Source organism: Otolemur garnettii, unplaced genomic scaffold, assembly GCF_000181295.1.
Source record: "Otolemur garnettii isolate 467f Iridium unplaced genomic scaffold, OtoGar3 scaffold00128, whole genome shotgun sequence".
Lineage (NCBI taxonomy): Eukaryota > Metazoa > Chordata > Mammalia > Primates > Galagidae > Otolemur > Otolemur garnettii.
The window spans coordinates 2,198,539-2,226,141 of NW_003852523.1; the positions used below are offsets into that span (position 1 = coordinate 2,198,539).

Consider the following 27,603-nt stretch of genomic DNA (forward strand, 5'->3'; position numbering starts at 1 on the left):
AAGTTCAGAATATTCTTTTGACCAGCTTTCCAGACCACTTTTCCTAATTCCAATAGGTTGTGGATGTTTTTCTGACTTCTATTATTTGGACCCCGGCGTGTAAAACAACGTTCTCAGCAGGGTCCTCTGACAGCAGCAGTGCCAGCATCTCTCACCTGGGCTCGCACTGGCTTTGACTCTGCATGCAGACAGTATCACTACGCCTGTTTAAAGGACACACAATCATAAATCCTGTGATAATGCAGGAAAACACGGACCCCAGGCCCCCTCACAAGGCCCCAGGCACGGTCCACCTGCCTTCAGGCTGACAGCGGAAGTGCCCACATGCTGCACCTTTGATATCCAGCATCAGCCAATGTCCAGATGGGCCACAGAACAGCGGCCGGTGGGTGTCCTGGAAAGACACCTGGGTCCACACCCACGGAAGCTCTCATCTCACATCTGCTCCATACGCAATAGCAGTGCGCGCACGGCCGGCAGGCCGGGGGAACCAAGGCCACATGAACTCCGTCTAACCCACTCTTTTCTAAACATGCTTGACAAATGAGCTCTTCTCATGGACTTTTCAAAATACATTTGGGGAATTGATTTGATGTCCAGCATTTTGAGATTAATAACATTTTCTTCATTTCAAATGAAACATTACGGTCTTTTGATTTTTTTTGCTCTGAGTGAAATGGCCTGGCTTTGTAGGTCTGCTTTTAGTCAAGCTATAAAATGTTCAGGAAGGGTGAATTGTGAGGAGCCAGAATGTTCCAGAAGAAGGTCCCCTTCCACCCAATCTGGTGTGTTTCTCCAGAATGTCCTTCCTGAGGCTGACATTCCCTGTCATTAGCCACGACCTCCCTGGTGGGCTGTCCACCTAGGTCAGCGGCTGTGCTGTGGCCTTTTCTGCTGTAGAACTGTGCTGGAGGGTCAGGGTGGGCCTGACCCCATCCCGGGACTCTGTCCCCTCCTGTCAGACACAGGGTCCCCACTGCTTGGAGACCTTCCAACTGCCTGGCACTTTCAGTCTCAGAAACAGCGTGACTGTGCTTAGTCAGAAAACAGTGTTTGCCAAGAAAAGAAGTAGCAGAATTTGAAAGACGTTATTTAGATCCCCGTGTAAGATGCTAAGACACAGGAGGAGACTCTGCATGAAGCCAAAGTGGTTGGTAAAGATGAGAAACACCTGTTTTCTGTTGAATACAGAACTCAAACTGGAGAAACAAATGAAGATAAGAGTAGAGCCTGGAATCTTTGAATGGACAAAATGGGAGGCCAGCAAAGCCATCCCGACATTCATGAGCCTGGAAGAGCTGAAAGAGGCGAGTTTCAACGTGGACACTGAGTACAGGTAGACCCTCCCTCCCGCAGGTGCTCCCTCCCCCGGCCCTCTGATGCAGGGCTCATCCGGGCCTTGCCAGAAAAGGATTTTTCATGATGTTATTAAAGATGGTAAGGAAGACTTTATTCAAGGGGACCCCTGCAGTGGGGCTTTGCAGTGGGAGAGAGATTGGGGTCCATTATGAAGAGGATGGGATAGTTCTTGCTAAATGACCTCCCAGGAGTCTTGCTGAAGGGAGGCCTGGGGGCGGCAGAGCAGGAGGAACCCGCTCAGATATCGAGGGTAGGGGTTTCTAGCTAAAACTGACCCTGCAAGGATGGACACTGAAGCCCTTGGGGTGGCCTGGTAAAGAGGAGGGCTCGGAGACTGGCGAGACTGTGGCTGAGGAGAGAACCATGGTTGCTGTCGTCTGGTGTCCGACTCTGCCACTGTAGAGTCTTCCCGACGTGCAGTAAGGAAGTGCACAGCCTTTGCCACTTTGGGACACAAAATTGGAGCCTCCCTGTTGATGCTGGGCCCTGCCTTGAGGCAGAGGCATCTTGGAAGAACATTCTCCTTCCCTGCTAACCACAGCCATGTGATTCTAAACCCTGCCATCTGCCCAGCACAGCAGCCTCCTCTCTGTCCCCTCCAGGCCTGCAGTCCCCCTGTGCCGCCTCAGGCCAGCCGAGAGCTATGCCGAGTACGTGGAAAGGAGCAGCGCGAGCGTGGGCCGGATCATCAGCGCCTGCCCACAGGACAGTAAGTCCTCGCCATTCTCGGGTATAACGGTCTCACCCCTGGGATGGAAATTGGTGGACTCTGTGAAGCTGCTAATGTCCCCACCACCCCTGCCTCCCTTCTTCAGCAACTAAATGTGATATGGTGCCTGCGACCACAGTGTTTGGGTGCTTAAGCTCATGCTTCATCATGAGTCAGACCCCAGGGCCCCACTGCAGGGCTGGGTGCAGGTGGACCCAGGACCCAGGGTCAGCCCAAACCACTAGTGTCCATGTGACTCCAGTCAGCTTCCCAGGAAACAAAGGAGGCTAACAACAGACAGTGACAGAGCCACCAGCTTCTGGGCAGAGTGGCTGGCCTGGCCCAGGCCATCCCCAGCTCACCACGGGGTTTCCCAGCTCTTACTCTGTGTGGATGAAGCTACACAGAGGTGCTGTCTCCCTTCCTTCCACACTTCCCCCAAGCTGGCTGGGGCATGAGGTGTCCCCACACTCAACCTGTGCACTCTGGAAGCTCTTGGGAAGTTCTCATCCAAAGGGGTCGTGGTAGGCTCCTTGCGATAACCAGCTGGTAATCTGGGTCAGGACTAGGGGCAGCCACCACACTGATTAGCCATAGTCCTGATGTGTGTCTAGGCAGCCAGCCACAAAAGCTGATGGCTCTGGCCACTTTTTACCCCATCCCTGAGGTTGGCAGATAGCTGCTTGCACCCGGCTACTGCCTGCCACACCTCCTCCCTGCCCCCAGGTCCCTCAGGCCTTAGGGCTCTACAAGGTAACTCTGCCCCAACAACTTTGGGGACCCCAAGTCTAAAACAGACACCCTGTGTGCCTGATCTGACCTTGAGGTATTTTTTTTATAGCTGGCGTCATCCTAGTCGTGAGCCACGGCTCAGCGCTGGACTCCTGTACTCGGCCACTCCTTGGGCTGCCACCCCGGGACTGTGGGGATTTTGCCCAGTTAGTGAGAAAGGTATGGAGCTGCTCTTATCTCTTTGGGCCACAAAGTCATGCACCCCAAAGACACGGGATTAGTACACTCCCTTATCAGCACCTGCATGCCCCAAGAGCCGAGCCTACCTGCTCTCATGCAAAGGGCCTTGGGCCAGGGCTGACGGACATTACTGGTCATTGGTCACCATTACTAGTCATTTATTGCTGTACAATGCAAAGAACAAGACGAAAAATTGTTAAAAGTCAGCTCAGATTGTAATTCCTTGCCGCTGTAGCAATAAAACTACAGTTGGGAAAGGAGTGAGCAGGTTAGATGCAGAGGGCATGGGCGCGGCCCTGGCTGCTGCAGAGCTGTTGGGTCAGTAGGCTTTAGTGCTGGTCTGAAACCAAAGACTTTTTATAAAACATCAGTAAGTGATTGAACACTCTGTTTCAGATCCCTTCTCTGGGTATGTGCTTTTGTGAAGAAAATAAAGAGGAAGGGAAATGGGAGCTGGTGAACCCGCCCGTGAAGACCCTGACGCACGGGTCGAACGCGGCATTTAACTGGAGGAACTGGATCCTGAGTGACTGAGAGCCATTGGCCGCATGACTGTACAGTGGACAGGCGAGGACGCTGTGCAGAGGCTGTGACATGCATCGTGCCAGAGGTGTCTTCGTGTCTTAGTCTCACCTACACGACTCATAGAAGCACGAAATGCACTTTTATATCAGGGAAGCCGTGCACCTGTTTGCTGGGCTGGGGGGCCTCACTACCCCCAGCAGGTGGGAGTGTCCACACTGACACAGGCGGGTGGAGCCAGGGCTTGGAGGGAGATGACAAGCTGGGACACTAATTAAAGACTCACCACACACAGGATGTGGCCACTTCGTCCTGCTTGCCCCAGCTGGTCGGGTTCCCAGCTGTTTTTCCTTTTCCTATTTGAATCACTCTGTAGCTGTGTCCACACAGGCCAAAAAGTCAAGAAAATGGTACGAGAAAGCCACTTGCCGGATGAAAACTGGGACTTGTCGTGGGTGTCAGCACCCCGTGTATTGGTGTCCTGGCACTGGTGCAAGTGACCACACACTTGGTGGTGAGTCACACGTGCTGTCCTGCAGTTCCGGAGGGTAGGGTCCGGTGGCCAGCTACATCCCTTCCTTTCCTTTTTTAGCTTTCAGAGACTGCCTGTCCCTCATCTCATGCCCCCACCCCAGTCCTCCAGGACAGCAGGGAGTGTCCTCCAAAGCTCGGTGACCTCTGCTCCATTGTCCCTGCACCCGAAGTCCTTTCTGCCCTGTAGGGTCCCACATTCATAGGCTCCCAGGATGAGGCTGTGGACGCCTGTTGGTGTCAGTCCTTGGCCTGTCCTTCCAAGCATGGAAGGTGCTGGCACAGACATGAGGGTCTGACGCACCCCCATGAGGGTCTTCTGTGGCACCCCATTTTCTCACTTCTGATTAAGACGACCAGGAAGGGGACTCTGCAAATGGGAGAAGAACCAGAAAAAGGGCCACCAGCAAACTGACGTCCCCCTGTGACCGTGTGAACACAGTAGTGGCTCTGACTTTACGAAGGCCGTCCAGTAGTGGATGGGGTTCCCCCAGTGTGTCTCCACCCCCACCCCATGGTCATACCTGTTTCCACAGCCCATGCAGGCCATGCCTGGCACAGGCAGCAAGATCCCTCCACAGTGTAGTGAAAAGCAGCCCAGCTTTCCCCTTTCCCACCCCTGTCCCAGTTCAGATGTCATTTCACTATTGTGGTTTGGGAAGATGGTCCATCTGTGACTGGCCATTTACAGAGCAAGCACAGAGGTGGGCGGGACAGACCTGCCCTGCTCCTCCAGTCCCCCTGCCATCACCCCCATAAGCTTGGAGCAGAACACAAAGGGGTCACCACATTAGACCCTGCTGCCTGATGTCCCCAACTCCATTATGGGCACTTTGGGAAAAGGATGGTGGTAAGGGGGCAGGAGGAAGAGTCAGGGGAGGGAGCAGAAAGAGGGGACCAGAGCAGCAGCTTTGGATTGGACAACAAAGATGCTAACACCCCGGCCAGTGCCTGACCCAAGGCTGCAGCCTGTGATGGGGAAGAGCTCAGGGACAGCCCTGGGCCAGCCAGCAAGGCCACGGAGCCAAGGCAAGTGAAGTGAGGACCGTGAATACCCTGAGCCAAGTTAGAACCAGCCCATGTCAAAACAGCACACATACACCATCCAAAACACACCACGCAGAACACGCCACACGGAACACGCCACACAGAACGTGTGAGGGGGCCACACTGACGAAGCCTCCTCAACCTGCCCATCTAAGACTGTCTACTGAGAGAGGCACATTTGCTTGTTCCTGTTAACTTGCTAGTGACATAGTCTTTCTGTGCCCAAACCTAACCAAGTCTGCAGCTAACACAGCAGCAGAGAGCAGGAGTGCCGCCCATTCGCAGGCCTGCCTGTGTACACCCCACACAACAAGATCTCTAGGGCAGGACCCCAGATGTGCCCCATTAGGTGCTGATAAGAAGATAAGGGGGCCTCAGGGATAGGTGGGGGCGGTGCCTCTGGGCACCTGCACTGCTTGACCCTCCTCATCATTGGATGTGAGGCAGGTGTACGTCCTCCGTTTGGGTTCTGTCCGGGACACGCTGGGGCCACACTTAATAGTCATGGTGATTAATAAAACTTTACAAACTCAGCGAATGGAGTTTGAACAGTGGCCACTTACTCATTTGGTCTGTAACAGGTCTCTGAGTCCAGCTTTCCAGGGGTGAGTCCTGCCCCCGGAAAAAGCCAGGGCAGTTAATGACCCTCGAGTTCTGCTGGGCTGCTGACAGCCTTCTCAAGGGGAGCAAATTAGGTTTGAATCTCAGATCACAAGGCCTAGTGTGCAAGAAGTACCATTTTCCTTAGATTTTATAGCCCTGACTCTGACTAGGCCCTGACTAGGCCCTGACTAGGCCCTGACTCCACAGCAGAGGACCCCTCCCCCCAGCCCTTCTGCCATTCTTAGCTTTCAGAATAAGTCCTGGGCCTGTGCTGGAGAAGGCAGGGGTGGAAATGCCTTGTGGAAGTTTATCATACTGGGTGTAAGGTTTGGGTAATAACAGAGCCTCCTGCTGGGCCGGCCCTCAGTATTTCTGAGCCGAGTCTGACCCCTGCTGACGTCTTCTGGAAGTTACCAGGCATCCAATCCATGCCCCTCCCTGTACCCTCATCCGTCAGACATCCCCTAAACGTCTGCTCAAAAAGCCAAGCCTGGGAAGGCCCCTCCACCTTGTCTGTGGGCGTCCCCCTGAGGCTGACCCTACTGCCTGATGTCCCCAATTCCATTATGGGCACTTTGGGAAGAGGGTGGTGGTGAGGGGATATGAGGGAGAGGCAGGGGAGGTGACAGGGAGAGGGGACCAGGGGAGTGGCCTTGGGTTGGGCAGAAAAGGTGCTAACACCCAACCCAGTGCCTGCCTCAAGATTGCAGCCTGTGATGGGGAAGAGCTCAGGGGCAACCCATGGCCACCCAGCAAGGCCACCGACCCACGGCAAACATCCGAGGAGGGAGAGCTGTCATCATTTTCCACCAAAGCAAGTCTTATTTTGGAACCGGACTTGAGAGTTTTTTGATGTGATTCCTACCAGTGCGCGCTATGGACTGAGCTGTCTGCCCTGTTCTGAAGTCAACTGGGAGGCAACTCTGCATAGATCTGAAGAGAAATGAAAATCAGCCCCAAAAGCCTGAGGTGCCCCAAGTCCCCACGAGGGCTGGGGGAACCTCGGGACTGCATCGTGTCCCCAAAAGAAATGCGTCAGAGGCCTGGCCCCCATTTGCTAGAAGTGTGACTGTGTTTGAAGACAGGGCATTCATGGAGGGGACTAAATGAAAATGAGGTCACCAGGGTGGGTGGTAACCCGACCCGCCAGAGGAGGAGCTAAGGACACACACCGCCCCCCCAAGGACAACCATGTACAGACACAGGGAAAAAGTGCCGTCTGCCAGCCAGGGACAGAGGCCTCAGGAGAAACCTGAGCCCGGGCGGCACCTTCATCTTAGACTGTGAGACAGTAAACGCCCGCTGCCTAAGCCGCCTGTGTGTATCTGTCAGGGCAGGAGAACCGCAGGGAACCAGCACGGTATAAACTCCAAGTGCACACCTGCGAGGGGCTGAGTAGGGGCCCGGGCATGCTAGCTGCACGTGTGTGTGTCCACATGTCTGTGTGTATGCGAATGTGTGTGTGTGTGTGTGCACTTATTTCCAAACAGTGTAGGTAGAAATCTTCCTTACTGAGGGCACGTTTCTGTGAGGCTCAGAGGACGTGGGATCCCCAAATGGGCTCCCACTTCCAGCCCTGGGGAAGAGCAGGATCCGGAGACATTTCTTACTAAGCACTCCAAGCTCCTACCGTCTCACCCCCCAATTTTTTGAGGACCAATAGTGTAGTGTCAAAAGGACAAGAAGCCCACACAGGATGTCAACCTACACGTGGTAAAGCACAGTGACTGGCAGACTGAAACCCATTCACTCACAGGGGTCCCTGAGCCCATGACGACTACTCTGAAAAAGATCTGGAACTAATTAATTTGCCACCCTTTGAAGCTTCTGTTAAACCAACACCTTTTAGGCTTTAGTCTGTCTGTCCGGGAGGAAACCACATAAATCCAGCCCCCAAATGTAGAGGGAACAGCAGAGCTAGGAAGATGTCATTTCTCAAACCATGATTGCAGGGGGCTGGAGGATGGCCCCAAAGATAGCAGGCCCCAGTGGCTGCCCCGAGTTATCCACTAACAGCAGATCAACCAGGTGACCATTTCTTCTACTGCAGTGAAGCAGAACGTATATAACACCACGAATATGGATGCCAGGCAAGAACATCGCCACGAGTTTCACAACCCTCTGGCTATAATTTAATAAGAAACACGCAGGAACCAGAAGCACAGGCTAAGGGGGCCCAGACAAACCCAGAGGGTGAGCTACTCTGCCACAGCCAGCCCAGTCTCTTCACAGTCAGTAACGGAAAAGGGACTTCACAGAAAAAAAAGAGAGAGAGTGAGGGTGGAGGTCCCCAGCCCCAAGCCTCAGAGCCTGTGCTTGACAAGGTGTGCACTCGGTCTTGTATTCTGTCTTGCAGAAGTGAAGCATTTGAACCATAATCGTGCCTCGGCCACTTTCCCCCCTGATTTCAATCAGACACATGTCCCCTTATGTTGAATGGCATTAAAAATGGCCACAGGCATTTTTAGAATGTGTTTCAGGGAGCAATGATTAAACTGAGTTCGGGGCAGATTTCATGATTTGGGTTTGGTAGAATGTTTGTGTATGTTACTGGTTTGCAGGGACATTCCATGTGGTTGTTACTGCTGGCTGTTCTGAAGTAGGACTCATTCCAGAAATGCCCCTAGCATGATGATGCAGAGGTGCAGAGACACACATGAGCTTGTCCTGCTGGCCTGACACCACCGTGTGTGGGAGAAATGAGGCTTGAAGTGGGTGGGGGCAAAGGTCGCCCATGGGAAATTATCTCAACCGTCAGACATGTAAAATTGTAAGAGAAGATTCTCACTGCTGCCCCCATCAAACCAGGTCTCTCCTGCCCAGGAGACAAGGGTGCAGCACATGCAAGTTTTGATGGAACCATATGGAATTAGACTCGCCAACACCTGTTGGGAATACATGGTCCTGAGGCAGCTTTGGGGACAGTGGTATGTCTGCTTGTGAAGATAAAGGTTTTATGCCTCTCCATTATCAGCAACTGATAAACCATCAAAAAGCAACAGTGAAATATCTCACTGATATCCCTGCAAAAAAAGACGAGGTGTTCAAAGAGAATACAGGCCCCAAAAATGGAGAAAAAGAAGCATTAGAGAGCTGTATAGGCGGTGAATAGGAATATTCTGATAGTTTCTGTATTGTGTTCTGTTTGCCAACTTTTCATTTGTAATTTTATTGAAATTTATTTTTATTGTAAATATTTGTTTTAACATTATTTTATACTCATAGTGCTCTGTGCTCTTTCTTTCAAAACTTTTTAAATTTTATTTTATTGTTTATTAGAAATGAGGTCTTGCTCTATTACCTAGGCTGGACTTGAGCTCTTGACCTCAAGGGATCCTCCAGCCACAGCCTCCCACGTAGCTAGGCCCAGCTTATATGCATTCCCTGAAAGAGGCCTGGAGATGGTCTTCATTAGGTTCTGCCTATGGAGGCCTCATGTTTAGGGACATAACCCCCAGGAGCAAAGCATGACCTTGAAATGGGCAGACCAAAGGACATTGTGGGGTGAAGTGAAGACATTTGCCCTCCAAGTAACTCGGGGGAGAGGAAGCTGGCAAAGCTGACGGAGGTCAGAACTCCCCTGGCAGTTGGGAGGGACAGGAAGGCACCTAGGGACAGCGTCAGGAAGCAAGAACACACCTGAGTGTCAGCCCTGCTGAGGGACCTGAACGTCCACTGTAGGCCAAAGCCTCCCTGGGGGCCGCAGGGACCCCAGGGGGAGCCCTGGGACAGATCACACTGAGCTGGTGAAGGAGGGGATAGCTCACACTCCGCAGGTATTTATCACATTATTTTGTGAGTTTCTCACAGTAATTCTTATTTTCTAGGCATTTCAGCTCTCTTGAGATTTCTAGGGAGAAGTTTTAGTATCTAATCACTCTCCAAGCTCATCCAGAAACCTACTTCCATTCAATATCTTCTGCAGAGTCACAGTGTATCCTAGGAGAAAACACCACTAAAAACCGCAGCAGATCAACATAGTGACTTTCAGTTTAAAGAATTTGAAGCTGGCCAGGCACAGTGGCTCATGCCATAATCCCAGTACTCTGGGGAGGCCAAGGAGGGTGGATCACCTGAGCTCAGGAGTTCAAGACCAGCCTGAGCAAGAGCAAGACCCCATCTCTACTAAAAAAGAGCATTGTGGAGGGCACTTCTAGTCCCACCTACTTGGGAGACCGAGGCTAGAGGATCTCTTCAGCCAAGGAGTTTGAGGTCGCTGTGACCTATGACACCACCGCACGCTACCCAGGGCAACAAAGTGAGACTGTCTCAAAAAGAAAAAAGAACTTGAAGCAGAGGCTGTTTCAGAAACAAAGAATAAAGAGATTTATTTTGAATTGTAAACCAACTTAAACTAAGTAAGAAAGATTGACAACTCTAGAATTAAGATTATTAACGACCCGAGCAACAGAAGCCTCTTCACGACACGCTCTTTCAGCTTCATCTCACTCTGGTAGATCCGATTGTCTAGCTTCCTCTTCTTCAAAACAAAAAGGAAACACAAATTCATTTCTTTCTTAAATTTTTTTCGTGCATGTTCTTCTGACAAACATAAGTATATTTCATGTTTCCTTTGTTCTGGTCTGTAAATCTTTATTCACTAACATCTTTTGCAATAAAAATTATAACAAATATTAATTATTCATCATGTAAAAAGGAATGTTAAATTTTACCTTATACAGACTTTTAGAGTTTTTTCTAGTACTACTAATAAAATAAGCAAAAGACACACTAAGGCAAAGTAAATATTAAAACAAAAATATCTATGTAAAATTGATAATTATCTTATAGCTGTATACACAGTCCAAAACAGCCAGCCTTGGGCGGCACCTGTGGCTCAGTGAGTAGGGCACCGGCCCCATATACCGGAGGTGGTGGGTTCAAACCCAGCCCCGGCCAAAAAAAAGAAAACTCCAGAAAAAACAAAACAGCCAGCTTTATGGATGAACAGGTAATTGCTTGGCCCTTACATTAATTACATTAATTAAGAGAAAAACTGAACACGACCACATTCTTATTAGATGTTCTATATAAATTTTCATAAAATTTAAAAATATTTTTTATAGTTAAGGGAACTGTATAACTCACTGTTGGCAAAGTTAAAAAACAAATTAGTAAGGTAAATCTCTGATGTAACATGAGATTCATGACAAATAGATATTACATTTTTATTTATTACATTTTTATTGTTCTGATAAAACATTTTGCCTACTAAACCCATTTTTTTTTTTTTATTTAGTCCTTTTCTCACTTAAGGCACTGCTGACACCTGGGACTGGGGGCCACTTGGTCACTGGTGCTGTCCCCCCATTATAGGGTGTTCAGCAGCAGCTTCCCCGGCCTCTGCCCAGGAAGGCAACGCAGCACCCTCATCAGCCTCACCAAGTCCTGGCCATGGCCAAAAGTCCCCTAGAGGCCGAGACCCCTGAGCTAAGGTGATGCTTTTGGTCCAAGGTGGTCGCAGGTGCCGGTGCCCAGGACTCCCCCAGTGGGGTACTAGGGATGGTCCCTCCTTACGCCTGCCCCCCCCCTCCTCTTCCCACTACAATCTCTGGCTGGGTAAAGGTCACCCATCCTCCACCAGCCCTAGAGGAGCACGAAGGTGAACCTGACGCAGGCTGCCCACACACTCCTGTGCTCAGGATCAAGGGCAAAGTCTGGGACCCTGATTTTTTACCCTGTGCCCTCCTGTGCAGGGGAGGCATCCTCACCCGGGTCCATGTCGTAGCGGAACTCATCTCGGCTGTAGTCCCGGCTGGCATCCCCGAACGCGTCTGCTTCTTCATCCCCGGGCCTCATGTCTAGCTCGCCCTCGGAGCCCTCCAGCAGAGCCTGGCCGTCCTCCCCGGCATCCCCTGCACCTGGGACAAAGCAGAGGACGTAGGGTTAATAGAAACTGCAGGCCTGTGCCTGTGCATGCCCCAACCCAGGGCAGCACCTCACTCTCCCCAGTCTGAGTGCACCCACCCCGCCCAGGCCTGGCCGACAGAGCAGCTGTGTCCCGGCAGGGAATGGTTCAGAGCTGGGCACAGCTGCTCTACAGCTCTAATTCCTGAGGGTTTGGTTTGGTGGGAACTCTGAGGAAGAGGAACCTCTGTTCCTCCCCACCCCCAGCCTCCGTTCTTGAGTTGACTGGATGACAATTTGGTAAGGTTGGTGAATTTTAGTCTCCAAAGGGATGAGAATGCTGGCCAGAGTCTGAGTCTCTGTGCCTCTACCCTGGAGCATTCCTGTTACAGGAACCAAAGTTACTAGGAGCACGAGTGCTATTTCACTCAAGCCAATCTGCCTTGGCCTTCATCTGCAGTGGGAGAAAACTCTCACCCAGTAGAACTTTCTTCAACTTGCTATGGCACATTAATGACTTCCTAGCTAGACCCTGCCAGATCCTTCTGTAAGGAAGGACTTGTCTCTCTGGCCTGTGCCTGCCTGAGGTCACACCCATGACCAAGGTGACGGGATATAGGCCCCACAGGAAGGACACAATGGATGTTCAACTCCCACACAATCAGCCAAGATTGTTAAGGGCATGGGTCTCCTTCTGGGAAGTCCCCCTGCTCTCCATTCTAGGGGTATCCGATCCCAAAGGCTCTCCCTAGTCACACCCTACACACTAAACTGACTCAGAGTCTGGTTCCAGAGAATCCAGCCTACGACTGGGCTGAGAACAGAATTTCCCGGGAACAGGGCAGGCCCGACAGCCCGGGGTGCCCCACACCTTCAGCTCCTGGGGCCTCTTCTCGGCCAGGCCCGTCCACAGGGGGCACCTCCTTGGGGAGGGTCGGAGTCCATAGGGCCAGTTCCGTGATTTTGGTAGCTTTCCATTTTGGAACAACATTTAGTAATGTCTCTTCCTCCTCTTCCTCTTCTCCTCTTTCCTGTTTTAAACACACACACACACAAAAGAAAATGTATTAATAAATTGACCAACACTTTCGTCATCTTGGTCTGGGATGTTGAAAATAAGGGAAGACAGATTTTGACTAGGATGAGAAACAAAGTCTACTGCACAAGGCTGTGCCTAATATTAGCTAGCTAGTGTTAATATTAACCGGGGAATGTCATGTGGTATTAATATTAATGTTAAATATTGGGGGGGAAAGAGAGAATTATTTCCCCAGCCCGCTTCAAGAGGGGCAAGATGACACACCCGACATGCTAACAGTCGTCAAGGGACAAATTATGGTAATACCAATTACAGATTTCAGTCGTCATTGCTGGGGCCTGACCCTGTCTAGAACTCTCTTGCCCAGGATTAGCTGGTTCCTGTGACAAAACTAGGTCTAGACTTCTGTAGTAGCTGTGAGATGATGTTGTTTACAGGCATATCTCTTGGCAATTTAGTTCTATAGTAACACATGCTAATAAAGAAAACGAATTTTGAGCATTTCCAAGAATTGGCAAAACTTTTTAGGCAAACCACCTCTAACTTTGTAGGATCCAGATGCCTGGGTAACCCCTTTGCTTGTGGATGTGGAAGACAGCACATTCTCTGCAACTTACCATGTCTGTTAAGCGATATTCCCCGTGCTGTTCACATCCAATGTCAAATATATACTTTCCAGGGCCAACAGGCTATGAGCAAAGGGAAACCAAAGAGTACTTTAGACTCCACTGACAAAAATTACCAGAAGCCAGTATTTGGGGATGATAAGAAGACAGGCCAAAGAACATTAACAACATCTAAGGCAGAAAACATTGATGTGAGCCTCCAATAGTATTGTTATTCAGGAAAAAATATCCATGAAATAATGTACACAACTTGAGGACCTTCATGTAAGGCCACTGATTGTGCTTTGGGTATTGATCTGGACTGTGAAATATCAACTCCCCGTAGAAAATATAGAATGCTTTAGAAATGTTGTCTCCATGCACCCTACCCTGCACCGCAAACCTGGGTAAAGTCCAATATGAATTAAAGAACACTTTTATAAACTAATAGTAATGAAACCGCAAAGTATATGCCCTGTTTTGTTTATTTTTTTAAACTTTAGCCACATTTTGTTTCAAACTTAAATAGGCCAACACCCTTAGACAGATTAGCTAGGGAGCTACTGTTCTGAAGGATTCTTTTTAATGTCATTTCCACTACATTTTTTTTTTTACAAAAATATGGTAATATGCATACTAACTCATACTCTATTTTTACTTGGAAATATGACATGAACTACTTCTCGTATTTACCAATATTATTTCACATGCCAGTTGTCAACCTGGCATTTTATTTCGCCTCTAGGTTATAATTTATTTTACTCATTTACTATTGCTGCTACTTGGGATACTGATTGTTTAGAATGTTATAGTAAATATACTCTGAGTTAAACTTTAGACATACCCTTCATATTTTTCTTATGATAAACTGTCAGAAATACTGGACAAAAGCATACATGTATTTTGACTAGAATGAGGCTCTTAGAATTTCCGTTCCCACAGCAACACCTAAGAGCCCCCATATCCTTACACCTTTGTTATTCGGGCCACTGACATTTTGTTCTGTTGTTACATTTTTATAAAAAAAAAAATGAATCTCTCCATTTTAATTCATATCTTTTAAGTTATTAGTAAGGTTGAATTTTTTCCCAAGATTGTTGGCCTTTTAATCACATAGGTTGATAAACACGTTTTATATATTAAATGTTCCAGATAAATGTCCTCTTTGCATTTGACAGTCATCTTTTATTTTAATTTTTTTTATTGGGGATTCGTTGAGGGTACAAGAAACCAGGTTACCCCGGTTGTTGACAATCATCTTTTAAATTTTCTTTGTAGTGTTTTTTTAATCTGTAAGAGGTTATTTTTATAAAGTTGAACCTATTAGCGTTCTCTTTATGTTTCTCTTTAGAAAGTCCTCTTTCCTCATTTCAAAGTTAATAAATATTTATCTACACTTTTTCACTTGTGATTTTCTTGGTTACATTTCCATTTTTATTTTTTCTATAGAGCACCCTCACCTGCATGGTGAAGGAAAGCCTGTAATTTTCTCCCAAATGACCAAGTTGCCCCCCACTGTTCCTTGACAGGAACACATAATCACTAATCTGAAACGATGTTCTTATCAAGCCTTAAATTATTTCATCCACTGGGATCTGTCTCTAGACTTTCTAATCTGCTTCACTGGTCTGTATATCATTATCCTGGCATCACACTGCTTTAATTACTTCAGTAATTAAACACAAGGCCATGGACAGGTGGTTTTCTGAGGAAGAAATACAAACCAACAATGAAAGCAGGACTAGACTCTCTGGACACTACCAACGGGGGGAAGGCACATTAAAACAATGAGATGGGAGCGGAAAAGCTAAAGACTGACAGTGCACGGTGGTGGTGAGACCATATGATAAACAGACTCATGTTCTGTTGGCTGGAGTGTGAGTTGGCACAGCTTGTTGAGACAACTGACAAATAATCACGATTTAAAATGTTTGCAATGTCATGAGGTAACCTACATAATCACTCTCAAATGGGCAAAATTAGGTATATTTTTGTGTCCTGACATGCTGTCATCCTACTCATGTAACGAAAACCCCGAAACTATAATTCTGTATCAGCTGCATCACAGTGTGTGCACATGATACATGGACGGGGGGACGGTCCCCGAGTCTGAGTGCTTCCCAGGCAGGACAAACTCGACTGCTGTCTGTGCAACTTTAAAATTGTTCACTAACTGGCAGAACAAAGCCCCCGTTTTCACCCTTCTTTTTCAGGTCAGCCTAGGGCCTTCAAGTTTATCGATTCTTCCAGTTAGAGTTGTCTCTCCCCTGCACCCACCTGTCCATCTAGAAAAAACCCAGGGCAATTTCGCTGAGGATTACATGCACAACACATAAGTTGAGGAGAATGTGCTGCTGTTTTAATGAAGACTAAGATGACATCTATGGTTAGGGCATGAATTCTACACAAACGAGAACAGGCTTTCCAGAGAGTCGAGAAACTTCACTAAATCAGTAAATTGTTCCTTGAGCCAACCTCTCAGGCTCAGCTAACTCTCTCCTTGGGCAAAGTTTCTGCTCCAGACCTGATCAAGGCTACCGTGACTGCCTAAACCATCACAAATGGAAACCAGCCTGGGCCCCACAGGGGTGCTGAGGCCAGGCCACCTCCAGCCCCTCTCCCCTGCAGGCACTGAGGGCGCCTGCAGCAAGAGGTGGGGCTCCAGCACCACTCCCAGGGAGACAGCCAAACACTAGGCACTGACCTGCAGAAAATGAATGTTGTCTGTGATTTCTGGATGACAAGGAACAAGAGGTTAAGTGCCTTCCTTGTATTTCAAAGATGCAAGAGACCGCAGCGGGGCGGGCGGGATGGAGGGTTTCCCTGAGTTTTAGTATTTTCTGCTTCCCTATGTGCACAGGTTGGGGGAGGGGATTATTGTGCATTCCGTTGACAAAGGTCGCTTCCCACTGACTTACGTTTTTGTTCAAGAACTTGCCCTGGTACCTGTGGTTCAGGTGAATGAGCTCAGCTGCACCCTCCTGCTGTCCATTCACCCAGGTACCCACGTACTTGCTGCCCGTTTCTGCGTAGAAGTAGGTGCCTTGCCCGTGCCTGGGGAAGACAAGGACATGCTGCACTTTTTTCCGGCCCGGGGAAAAGCCAGGTTTATAACAGATGCTGAGTGAGGGTGGCCTAGGCTGATGCACCCTATGCCTGTGCCCAGCCAAATGACGCCTCCAGCTCAGCAGGCCTCACACACGTGACATTAACAAATGCAGAGAAGGGTCCAGTCGCCAGACAGAGCCGGCTTCCTGGGCTTCCGCTGTGGCTCAGGCCCTTAGGGGCTTCTTCTGTGCCCTCTGCTCCCAGGGGATCTTGACTGAGGGCCCCTCTGAGGAGAGGACCAGGTACATGAGTCTGCACCTGCTCGGTAAGCACCCTCCGTGGCACTTGCCTTAATGCCACACAAAGTTCTGAACTGCCGCTGCAGTGGTAAAGGGTTGTCTGCCATGGTTCTTTCTGTTCCTCAGTAAGTGTGAACAATCTGAAGGCGTCATCACATTCTCATCACATAAACAAATCTGAGGACTAAAGGTGGAAGCCGAACCTTTGGTGAGCAAACCACTCCCCGGTGTAGGTGTCGTTGTTGACATAGTAGTATACGCCGTGGCCGTGCTTCTGGTCATCTGCCCACTCCCCTGAAAGGACAACACAGGGCAAGTCTGGGAGAGGAGGGGACATGCTTTCAAACTGTTAACAATGCCCAAGCGCACTGGGGTCCCTTCCTAGGCCCAGGACTCTCCTAGTGCGCTCAGGAAACGCTGCAGCCCATATATACATAACTGCACTGGCTGAGGCCACTGTGATTTTCCACTGAGTCCCTCCACTTCCTTCCTCCCAGAATGGCTCAGCAGCATCAGAGGACCCTCCATTTGGACAGGGTGAGGTGTGCGTGTGCAGCCCACAGTCACCTCCATGTACAGCAAGTGGGCCTCCAGTTGGTCAAGGGCACAGTGAGCCTTCCAGCCAACACTGCTTGATCCACTGCCTGTGCTCCCAACACTATACTCTGTTGGTTGACCTTGCAAGTGCTTAGGGACCCAGCAACTCCAAACTTGGGAGTCTAGCACTGGCCCCTAGTGGCATCTGTCCCTTTCCCACCAAGCAACCTGGCTCCACACATCATTCCAGCCCAGCCGCCACGCTGCCTGGCTGGCACAGCAGCTGACGCCACTCGGTGCCATGACATGGCTGGCCCCTGCCTCTGCGTGGGCTCTCCCCTCACCTCGGTGTCCCTGCCTGCTCACCTCCACATAGGTTCTGGGTAAGGAATACTGAGATCGGCAAAGAGATCATGAACTTCATAACATAACTGTGCAGTGAAGACAATGGCACACTGGTGTCAACCAACGGCATCCAGCATTCGCCCCTGTGCTGGAAAACTCCAATGACCTCAAATACTACAGCTCGCATAGGAAAGAATCAACTACCTAAAAATTTTACATATTACCAATAACAAGTCATTAAGCTGAAGAACACTTTTTTAGACTATGGATAATAAAAAGCAAAGTTTGATCAGTTTGTTGATTAAAAAGGAGAAATTACCTTTCTAGTCTCTCTATAGAAAATATTACGAAACTGCGGTCACACAGAGAGGCATCCAAAGAGCACTAGCTAACAGAGGCGGGGAAAAACGTTCTTGAAGTATGTCGGATATTAATTTCAAAAACTAGCGCTACTTCCTTGGATTCTGCGATGTTGTGGTACTTTACGGTTTTTAATTTGTTATGACTTCTCATTACAAATGAAAATTAACTTTTATACAAACTTTATACTTTTTGTCTTAAAGCGGTCCCCAAACTTACATAAGCTTCTGGCTTATACAAAAGCTGGTTCTACTTCCACACAAAGATAAAGAATATCCAACATGCTAATAAAATGTTAATTATCCAAGCGATCTGGGTTTATGTGAATAAACCCCAGAATTCATCTACAAAAAGATTGTCTACATATTTCTTTAATTGTCTCAGTGCTCAGCCAATGTTCCGAGCACCTGTGAGAGAGTGAGGTGAGCAGCTGTACAGACACCAGTGAGGGGCCTCAGGGAGTTTGGGCGGGAGGCCGGCAGGTGCACAGCCCGCCGAGACGGGGAGGAGCAGCACCAGAGCTGCTCTGCAGGGCTTCAAGAGGTGGATGATAGCTCAGAAAAGAGCCGTTTACCAAAAGTTCATGAAGAAAAGAAGGTGGCAATTTTAATATTTAAAGTGTCCATGATGTGATGTATGACAGTGACCATGTGAACTGGAGAGACAGAGAATCCCCAAATTGAGATAATTCAGTAAATAATACTTTACGTGCCTGAACCTACAGTGACCATGAGGATGTGCAGAATGTACAGAGAGATACTTCAGAAGATTTGTCTGGATCTCGGCGGGCAGTGATGTGCCCAGATTAGCACTTGCTAATTTCTGTGGTGTAAATATTCTCAGTATAGCCATTCTCACACTACAAGTGGAGCTGGGCACGAAGCGTAGAACTGGCTTCTGTGAGCTTTTAGGAGCTGGCTCCTGCACACACACACCACCATTCCCCCCAATAAAAAGAGCTCAGCTGAAACACTTGTATCTTTTAGGTTCTTCCCAACAAAAGACAGTGACAAAATTAATACAACCCTCTTCTTTTGATGGTGTGAGCTGGTCTCCAGGGCTGTGAGCAAGAAACATGTATTACATATTTTGCAGAAATTTTTCAAAAATTATAGAGAACAATTAAGTTACAATAGACACTGTATTTCACACCGGGGAGGGCAAGTATTTTGAAGGTAATCTACTTAAAAAACCTCCCAGAGACTCTGTCCTGGAGATTATAATGCCACCACAGGGGACCCTGCCCAGCTGAGGGAGGTAATCCAGGGAAAAGTCACGGACTGAGTGAGGCAAGTCTGTAAGGGCCATGGGCCACCTTTCCTTGTTTGGTTGCTTTAAATTCGCACTTAACTTTTTAAAAAAGTCTTTCTACCCTCAATCCTATACTTCCTCATTATTCTTGATCTTGTCAACTGGAGTTTCTTCCAACTACATTTCTTTTCAGGAATAAAACCCAAAGATAGGTGGGTGGGTGGTATGGGGCTGAGTGTTCCTGGGGAGGGCACTGTGTCCCCCATAAAGCATTCCATGGGGAAAGAAGACAATTTAAAGTGAAAAGCTTTCACACCAGGCCCTCCTCCCTGATGCTGGTGAGTCACTGCCTGCCTTGCTGGTCGCTGGGCTTGCCAGGCTGGCTCCCTCCACTGCTAGGTCAGCCAAACACGAAAGAGAAGGAGCTAGCACTTGTGGGAAGCACCGCACCAGGCCCCAGGCCCTTGCCACATCATTTCACATGGGTAACTGAGACTCAGACCCTGAGGAGCAGAGCGATGATACGCACTGGCCAAGGTCACACAGCTGGTTTGTCTGATCCCAATGTCACACCTGTCCTCCGTGAGCAGCCTGACAGTTTCCTCCAGCTCCTGCCATGTGGAAGCTTCCAGAAAAACCAACTTCAAGTCATCATATAATTTTTGTTTCTCCACAATTTCATTACTGAACTTCTTCATTTCCAATAGTTCTGCTGGTACTCGGCAGGCAACGAGACCAGAAAGTGATGCTACCTCCTTCCCCACCTTCACGGCCCTAACTTCAGAACTGCAGACATGGTTCAAGGGCCTCTCCAAAATCTGGCACCTCTCACCCCTCCACCCTTATGTCCCACTACCCTAAACACCTCCACTTCTCTGGCCCTGCTCAAGTCACCCACCAACTCAAGAATACCTGCCAGCCCCCTCCCTGGCAGCCCAATAACCTTCTATCTAGCCTTCTATCCAAGTGGATCTGGGAGGCCCATCCTGGGCCTTAGCCCTGGGGTCCTGAGGCTGAACACACCACTCTGCAGGAGACCATTCAAACAGTGGACCAAAATATACTATTGGGAATAATTCAGCTACATGGTAGCTGTAGACTTTGGGATTGGAGATGGTTGACTTGCTGAACTAAAATTAACACTGTAACTTCTGGCCTTAGTTTCCGTTGCTGCCTTGGTGAAAATAAAAACATTTATGTTTTTATCAGAGAAGAAATTTCTGAGTAACGATTACACCTTGCACCCTTTAAGATACAAAGCCATCTGGAAAAACAAAAATTCCCAACTGTTTTGAAATGAGCTTTTATGTTAGTGTGGTATAATTAGAAATATATTTGGTCTTTATTTATGATTCCTGGCACAGAGCTCCTGAAACTTTTGAAATTTCCTGAGTGATAGGAGTGATCCTGCCTGAGTTTTTGCAGATGAGGTGACTTATAGTGCCGCCCTAGGACAGCCTCAAGGAGGGACTGGTCACCAGAGAGACCAAGTGATGGGAGGGTGGGAACTTCTAGACCTAACTACCAATCTCTGGAAAGGGTAGAGGGACTGGAAATTAAACTTTGTAAAACCCTTGAATGAGCTCTGATGAACTTCTGGGTTAGTAAAGGTAGGATGTCCAGCAGGGTGGTGCACCCCAACTCCATAGGGACAGTAGCTCCTCTGCCAGGGAACCTTCTGGATCTTGACCTAGGATACCTCTTCATCTGGCCATTTATCTCTGTTATCATACCCTTATGATAAATTGGCAAGTGTAAGCAAGTGTTTCCCTGAGTTCCGTGAGCCATTACAGCAAGTCATGGAACCTGAGAGGGAGCTGTAGGCCACCCAATCTGTAGCCCACCCAATCTGTAGCCAGGCCAGAAAAAGTGTGGGCAACCCGCGGACCCCATCCTTGTGGTGGCATCTGAAATGGGCAGTCTTGTGAGACTGAGCCCTCAACCAATGGGGTCTGACATTAGTACTGGGTACTTGTCAGAGTTAGTTGAATTGTCGGAAACCCAGTTGTTATCCACAGAGAACTGGGAACTGCTTGGTATGGAAAAAGTAATATGACATACACATGGAGAGTCACAGTTGCTGTGAGTAGAGAAACAATTTTCCTTTTAGTTAACCTTCTGAATATCACATATACATTTGTCAGGAATATGTAAAGGAAAATAAAAATCTCAGGACCCCTCCTCCCAAACTCTTCACATGGAAGGTCAAAGCCTGGAGGGTGAATCATGTGACACCCCTTCCACATGAGCATGGCCATGACCACGACACATCAGCAAGACCCCAGATCCCCAGAAAAAGTGGAAGGCCTCGGGCATGACGAGGAGCCCCACAGATCATCCCTGAGGAGATTCCTTGCTGGCCTGCCACAAACAAGGACATATCAATTGCAACTTTAAGTCCATAGGCTATGTCTAGCTCCTAAAACTAAGTCTGTTTGATGTCACACTAATAATGGTGGTTACAGGTTTAATTTCCCAGGTGCAAAACAGAGACAAGACATGATCAAACATTCTTCCCCCTACCCAGGGGCATCTGCACAGCTGATGCTTCCTTCACTCCTGTTTCTAACATTCACCTTACATTAGATAAAACACAGATTTCCTGGGCTCACGTCGTGGGAACACGACCACTAGTCTCATTGCCCACCCCCACCTCTTTTTCTCTTTCTGTGTGCTCTATCTCCTTTAAAAACTGAGTTTCCAAATCCCACTTCAGAAAAATAGGTGCAGATACATCTGTACTTCGTGTTTTTCCTGGACACATCCTCAAACTTTGGTCTCAGTTTTGGGCTGTCAAATATATGTTGTTCAAATTGTATCACCATCTATACTGAAATCAGAAGTGACAACAATGAGATTAGGCTCATAAGGATTTGGAAAGAATTAAATTAAGCCCTAAATTAAATTGTTTAAAGTTAATTTAAAAACCAGATGGTGCTTCTTCTGCAGCAAGCCTTCTAAGACTTATGAAACAAAACAAATTCTATTTCTAACAGGGATGGTATCAACACTCTCAGTCTTGATCTCAGAATTAGACAGAGCCCCCTTCCTCTGATTCTTTTGCATCTGTTATCACTTGTTCTTTTTTATCTAGGAACGAATCACACATTACTATAGCTTATACTTTAAGAATGCGTCATCTTCATCAGAAAGTGATACTGCCACCGTGGTACATCATGGTCCGAGCTGGCATTTACTGAGCACTTACCATGAGCCAGGCATGGGTAAGTGTTTCATGTGCATTAATCCATCCTCATACAGATGAAAAGCTGAGGCAAAGAGGGGTGAAGTCATGTATATGAGTTCACACCGATTGTCACCACTGTCCAGGGGTGCGGGTCACAGATCTTTTTGGAAATCTGGTGAACATTAGATAACTTTCTCCAGGGGAAAAAAAGCCCAGGAAAAAGAATTTTGCATAGTTTCCAAAGGCTTACAACTCCCTACCTGTCTCTCTTCCTAGGCACTGTAGTCACACTGGGTGACAATGGTACCTGGGAGCAGCAGTGGGGTTCCTGGAAATAAAGTAGCAAAGATCTTCCTGAGATGTGACATGGGCGGATAAGGAATAATGGCAGAGACAGGACCAGAAGCTGTCACTGAAGAAACCACTAGGTCTAAAGAAACAAAGTGCCCACCAGAAGAGAGTGAAGACAACGCCAGGGAGGTGGGTACTGCCGGGGGTCCCACCAGCGCTGAGGCCTGTGCTCACCAGTCTCCCTTCATTTGCTCCCATATAGGGGAGATGAATTAATTAATTGTCAATTAATTACAAGGTTTTCTGGTTTCTGTGTCAACACTGTGAACACAGGAATACAATTTGTGTTTGTTGAATGACTGACTAATCTGGAGAACTCTCAGCTTTCAAAAAAACCTCCGCAACACAAAACTCTGCTTTGTGACAACATTTTACCTTCATATTTTGATCCATCTGGATATATAAAAGTGCCTTGACCATGCTTTTTATTTTTAACGTATTCTCCGATGTATCGAGCACCGTTTTTAAATCTGTAGATCCCCTGAAACATATCAGTTATATAAATCAAATCATTCCTGAATGTAATATTTGCCAACAGAGTATTAAATAGAGAAAATGATCCTGTCAAGTTACAGATTCTGACCTGGCCGTGTCTCTTCCCGAATTCGTAGCTCCCTTCGTAGGTGTCCCCGTTGGGCAGCCTGGCTTTCCCATGCCCATGCCGTTCTCCTGCGTCATTCCGTTCCCCCTCATATTCCTGGGTGAAAGACACTGAGATAATTACAGCTACCACGCATTCAGCGCTGAGCGTTTTATTACTATCAATATGGTGCCATTGAATCCTCTTAATCCTAGATATTATCCTAAATTGTCCCATCTTGCAAGTGAGGTGGGTAACCAAGCCTGGGCAAGACAAAGCACTGGTCCAAGGTCACACACTAGTACCTGTTCATGGTGGAAGCCTTACCTCTCCTTCTAACATCGGAGCTTGCAATTTATTGCCATAATCCTTTACACTGCAAACAAAATCAACTAATTTGTGCTCTTTATAGGACTATGCTCGAAATAGCATACATGGGGGAACAGTTCAAGCCCCCCTCAAATACCTTCCCATTTGCTTCCTTCAATAATCCAGAACTTAGAAGGCAGGTGCAGTGTGAAAACAGTGTCCGGGGGATGAAGAGACCTTTGCTCTGCAAGGAATTTCCAGTGTGAGGGAGGGGCGTGGGAAGGCACTGAGGAGTACATGGGCTGCACTCTCTTCTAAGTCAACTTACTTCATTTCGTTATTAAACTGCCACTCAGCAGTAAGGTTCAAACACTCATAGTCCAATACTGAAATGATTACCTATCTATCAGGTGGCGCCTGTGGCTCAGTGGATAGGGCGCCAGCCCCATATACCGAGGGTGGCGGGTTCAAACCCAGACCCAGCCAAACTGCAACAAAAAGTAGCCAGGCATTGTGGTGGACACCAGTAGTCCCAGCTACTTGGGAGGCTGAGGCAAGAGAATCGCCTAAGCCCAAGAGCTGGAGGTTGCTGTGAGCTGTGATGCCACAGCACTCTACCAAGGGTGATAAAGTGAGACTCTGTCTCAAAATAAATAAATAAATAAAAATAAAATAAAATGATTACCTATCTATCTTAAAAGTAAATCAATAAACAATGTGGCAGAATTCTGCAATTCCCCGATTTTTCCTGTCCTTCGCAGAATGTTTCTTAGCAACTACTGCATGAGTATGGAGTGCATATAGTAATAATGATATGGCCAAAGCATACAGTAGTGATTTAATATGGGTAGCTCATAACACCAAGTTATATATTTTAAATGTATGCAATAAAATTTATAAAAAATTAAAATATAAAATTGGTCCCATCTAGATTATTATAACCCAAGTGCAGACACACTACACTGAGGACTTCAAAAACAAACATCTTTGCAATTCTTGCCCTTTTCTAGCACTATTTGGACCAAAAATTTGTGATCTTACAGATTTGTTTGAGAGTTGGTATAAATCAAAATGTATAAAAGCCTCCCACCTCCCCCCAACCAAGAGACCTCCAAGTACACCCAACACTGAGCCACTAGGGTGGTTGCATAAGAAAGAAATCCTTTAAAATGAGCCCAAATGTGTCCTGAACCTAAAAATTATGGGCCATTGGGCGGTGCCTGTGGCTCAAAGGGGTAGGACACCGGCCCCAAGTACTGGAGGTGGTGGGTTCAAACCAGACCCAGCAAAAAAAAAAAAATATATATATATATATATATGCCATTACAAAACAGGAGGGCCATTTAGAAAGACAAGCCAGAAAGCTTGCTGGGTGGTGTTACAGGTTGAGTTCTCCCAGAAGCATGAAGTCCCAGACTCAGCCCAATCCCACAGGGTACTCTGAGCATAAACTACCCTGCAGAGTTCATCCTGCTTTCTGCACTAGCCACTGGCTGTCAGGAGAGGATGTGAATCCCAGGCACTTCTGGCTCTCCATCCCGGCCAAGTGATCTCACTGCATAGAAATGCTATCCCTAAGCAGCAAATTTGGCAGAAACTGGGAGATGAGTGCCCAGAGTGACCAAAAAGGTCTGAGCAGGCACTGACAGCATCACAGAAGAGATGCTAGATTTCTCTGTTAATTCTGAAAGTGTCTCAGCTCTGTACCGGGCACAAACTCAAAAGCTGAGGTTCCCAACTTGTCAGCCAGGGAGTGGTCATGGTCTGTCTTAGGGAGGAACTATTCTCTGGGTAGTACAAACGTGCCCACACAGCACCAGCTCACATCACTGGACGTGCGTGCCTTACCTCCTCCTGCTACCTAAGCCAGGAAATGGCTCCAATGACCTGGGCCAGTGCAGAGGAGGCAAAGAAAGCACAAGGGAATGCAGGCCCAGGTCGCAACAGGTCTGGAACCCTGCCTGAGGCCAGAGGTCGGAGCTCGCCAGCAAGCAGACCTTCCTCCACCCCTCTTAATCATCCAAGAAAACCGCCTCAGTGGGGGCTAACACAGGAGGAGGAAACTTTCAAAGCCTTCCCGTGGAAATCTTCACCTTCGAAGGGAGGCGGAATGGGAGTGGGCGGAGAGCGCGGAGGGATGTGGTAACCAGACGTCATAACGTTTCATCTTTCACTTTCGACTTCCAGGACGCGGCGCCCGGAGTGGCCGGCGTGGCTGCGGTCCCTGGCTGGGCCTCCTGCGGGGCTGCGGCTCAGTCCTGCGGTCTCCACGCCTCCGCACGCTGCACCCACCTCCGATCTCCGGAGATTCCCCGTGCCGCGCACCCCGGCAAGGCCCTCCCTCGCCAGGCACTCTCACCCCAAGATCGTTCTCTCCCTCCTCCTCCAACTCCTCAGACCCCAGGTCCGACATGGTTTCGCCTGGGCCTGGATCCCCGCCGCAGCGTGTCTAGCAGGTAAGTACCAGCCGTCTTCACCACAGCGTCCGTCGTCGCCATGGAAACGGGGCGGCCACCTCCCCCCCAGTCCCCAGGGTGGGGTGGGAGGGGCGGGGCGGGAGGCGCAGGGCGGAGCCACGGGGAAGACGCCTCGACCAATCGCCGCCCGGAAAGAGGGAGGAGCTGGATAGGGGGTGGGGCGAAATGAGGGAACGGAGCCCGCAGGCCTCGCTTCGGCCAATCGCAGCTTGGGAAGAGGAAAGGGCGGGACTTGGTGCAGGCTATGCCCCTGGCCGCCAGCAGGCTCCTTAACCTGGACACCAGGTCGCGGAACCTGGAAAGTTTTTAGGGCAGCTGTTCACTGATGCAGCAACCAGGTGTCTCCTTGGAACTTGAGGACGGGTGCAGAAGGCGTCTACGGGCACTGCCTCCTCCGACCCCACTGCTTAGCCTCTCCGGCCTCTCTAGGGGTGCTGCCCTCCCCTTACCTTTTTGAGCTCTTGGTGTTGGCGGTTCACAGACACTTGTCTGCCGACATCTTTTCTCTCATTTGTAAATATCTCCTCCTCTTTGGAGGAGACAGCTCTGGCCCTTGGCTGTCGCGGTTCACACTGATATCCCTCCAGGCCTCTTACTCTGAGGTGTCCCACACAGAGCTCCACTCCCCTCCTCTGGCTTCTGGCACCTCTCTACTCTCCGGCGCCCAAACGATCACACTCACACTAGCACACTCATACTTGCGTGTGGACCGCCCTCCCGGCTTCCCTCCAGTCACCTGAAACATCCCACTTGCTCCAGGCCCGCATGATCCCTCTCTCCTTGCCTCAATCCTTTTCCTCTGTCCTCACCCCAGGCTACAAAGGTGTGTTATCGGTTGTTGTCAAAGGGGGCTGGGGAGGAATGGCTGAGTAAATCATAGGATTTGGTCTTAGTGGCAATTTCACAAATCCTTGGGGTGAATAGCCCACTGATCTTTCAGAGCACATGTCCCCTGCAGACTTTTCCCTCAAAAACAATGCTATAAGAAGGTTACCTGTACAATCCTCAGGACTGACCACATCACTTAACAAATAAACAAGTTATAAGCAAATCAACACACGAGATCCTAAAACTATATTGTTTTTATTTGAAAAGATAAAAAGATTGTAAACACCAAAATTTAACAGTTTTTCTTGTGAGGAAAAGTGGGGAGTTTGAGGTGATGATCATTATGTTCTTTATTTTGGGCAGTTTTCACACTTATTACAATTGAGTATGTCTTATTTTGATAATAAAATATCAAAAGTATTTTTTAAGGAAATAGATTATTATTATTATTTTTGTCCAGGGCTGGGTTTGAACCCACTACCTCCGGCATATGGGACTGGTGCCCTACTCTTTTGAGCCATAGGCGCCAATAAAATATCAAACGTATTTTAAATGTTAGAAATATAGAATGGTAATGCAATCAAGCATATACAAATAAATATTAGCATTTTTACACATAAAAGGAAGTAGAAATTCAACTTTCAAATTTGCCTTAACAATGACAGTAACTCTGTTTGCTAAGTTCTGACACTGTTCTGGCACTCTTTTAAGAGTGCAAATCCCGGCCCAGCGCCTGTGGCTCAAGTGGCTAAGGCGCCAGCCACATACACCTAAGGTGGCGGGTTCGAATCCAGCCC

General features: G+C 48.3%; 3 protein-coding genes across 4 annotated transcripts in view; 2 read left to right on the forward strand and 1 right to left on the reverse strand.

The window, feature by feature from the left end:
• Positions 1 to 3,809, forward strand: part of UBASH3A (ubiquitin associated and SH3 domain containing A) — a 35,303-nt gene extending 31,494 nt beyond the window's left edge. Inside the window, exons 11-14 of one of the 2 annotated variants that reach the window (XM_003798070.3) lie at positions 1,192 to 1,336; positions 1,962 to 2,068; positions 2,910 to 3,019; positions 3,437 to 3,809. In XM_003798070.3, coding sequence (XP_003798118.1) covers positions 1,192 to 1,336; positions 1,962 to 2,068; positions 2,910 to 3,019; positions 3,437 to 3,574 — 500 coding nt within the window. In that variant the 3' untranslated portion in view covers positions 3,575 to 3,809. The remainder of the gene's footprint in view (positions 1 to 1,191; positions 1,337 to 1,961; positions 2,069 to 2,909; positions 3,020 to 3,436) is intronic. The other variant, XM_003798071.2, reaches the window with a different exon arrangement.
• A 6,310-nt stretch (positions 3,810 to 10,119) lies between these two features.
• Positions 10,120 to 25,941, reverse strand: RSPH1 (radial spoke head 1 homolog). Its single transcript, XM_023518123.1, has 9 exons — positions 25,861 to 25,941; positions 23,196 to 23,309; positions 22,988 to 23,093; positions 16,785 to 16,875; positions 16,153 to 16,288; positions 13,247 to 13,318; positions 12,462 to 12,621; positions 11,455 to 11,604; positions 10,120 to 10,223 (listed from the first exon to the last, which is right to left on the reverse strand). Exons 1-9 carry the CDS (start codon positions 25,912 to 25,914, stop codon positions 10,189 to 10,191), a joined length of 918 nt encoding a protein of 305 aa, XP_023373891.1. The 5' UTR covers positions 25,915 to 25,941; the 3' UTR covers positions 10,120 to 10,188.
• SLC37A1 (solute carrier family 37 member 1) overlaps positions 25,939 to 27,603 on the forward strand; it is a 73,202-nt gene continuing 71,537 nt past the window's right edge. The window contains exon 1 of the mRNA XM_023518122.1: positions 25,939 to 25,957. The gene's annotated coding sequence lies outside the window, so the exon portion shown is untranslated. The remainder of the gene's footprint in view (positions 25,958 to 27,603) is intronic.

Excerpts from the sequence above, each read along its gene's own strand:
- RSPH1 (XM_023518123.1), bottom strand. The coding sequence starts at position 25,914 with ATGTCGGACCTGGGGTCTGAGGAGTTGGAGGAGGAGGGAGAGAACGAT. Across the intron at positions 23,310-25,860 it reads AGGGAGAGAACGATCTTGGG|GAATATGAGGGGGAACGGAA; the intron begins GTGAGAGTGCCT and ends TCTTTCACCCAG. Across the intron at positions 11,605-12,461 it reads AGAGGCCCCAGGAGCTGAAG|GTGCAGGGGATGCCGGGGAG; the intron begins GTGTGGGGCACC and ends GCTTTGTCCCAG.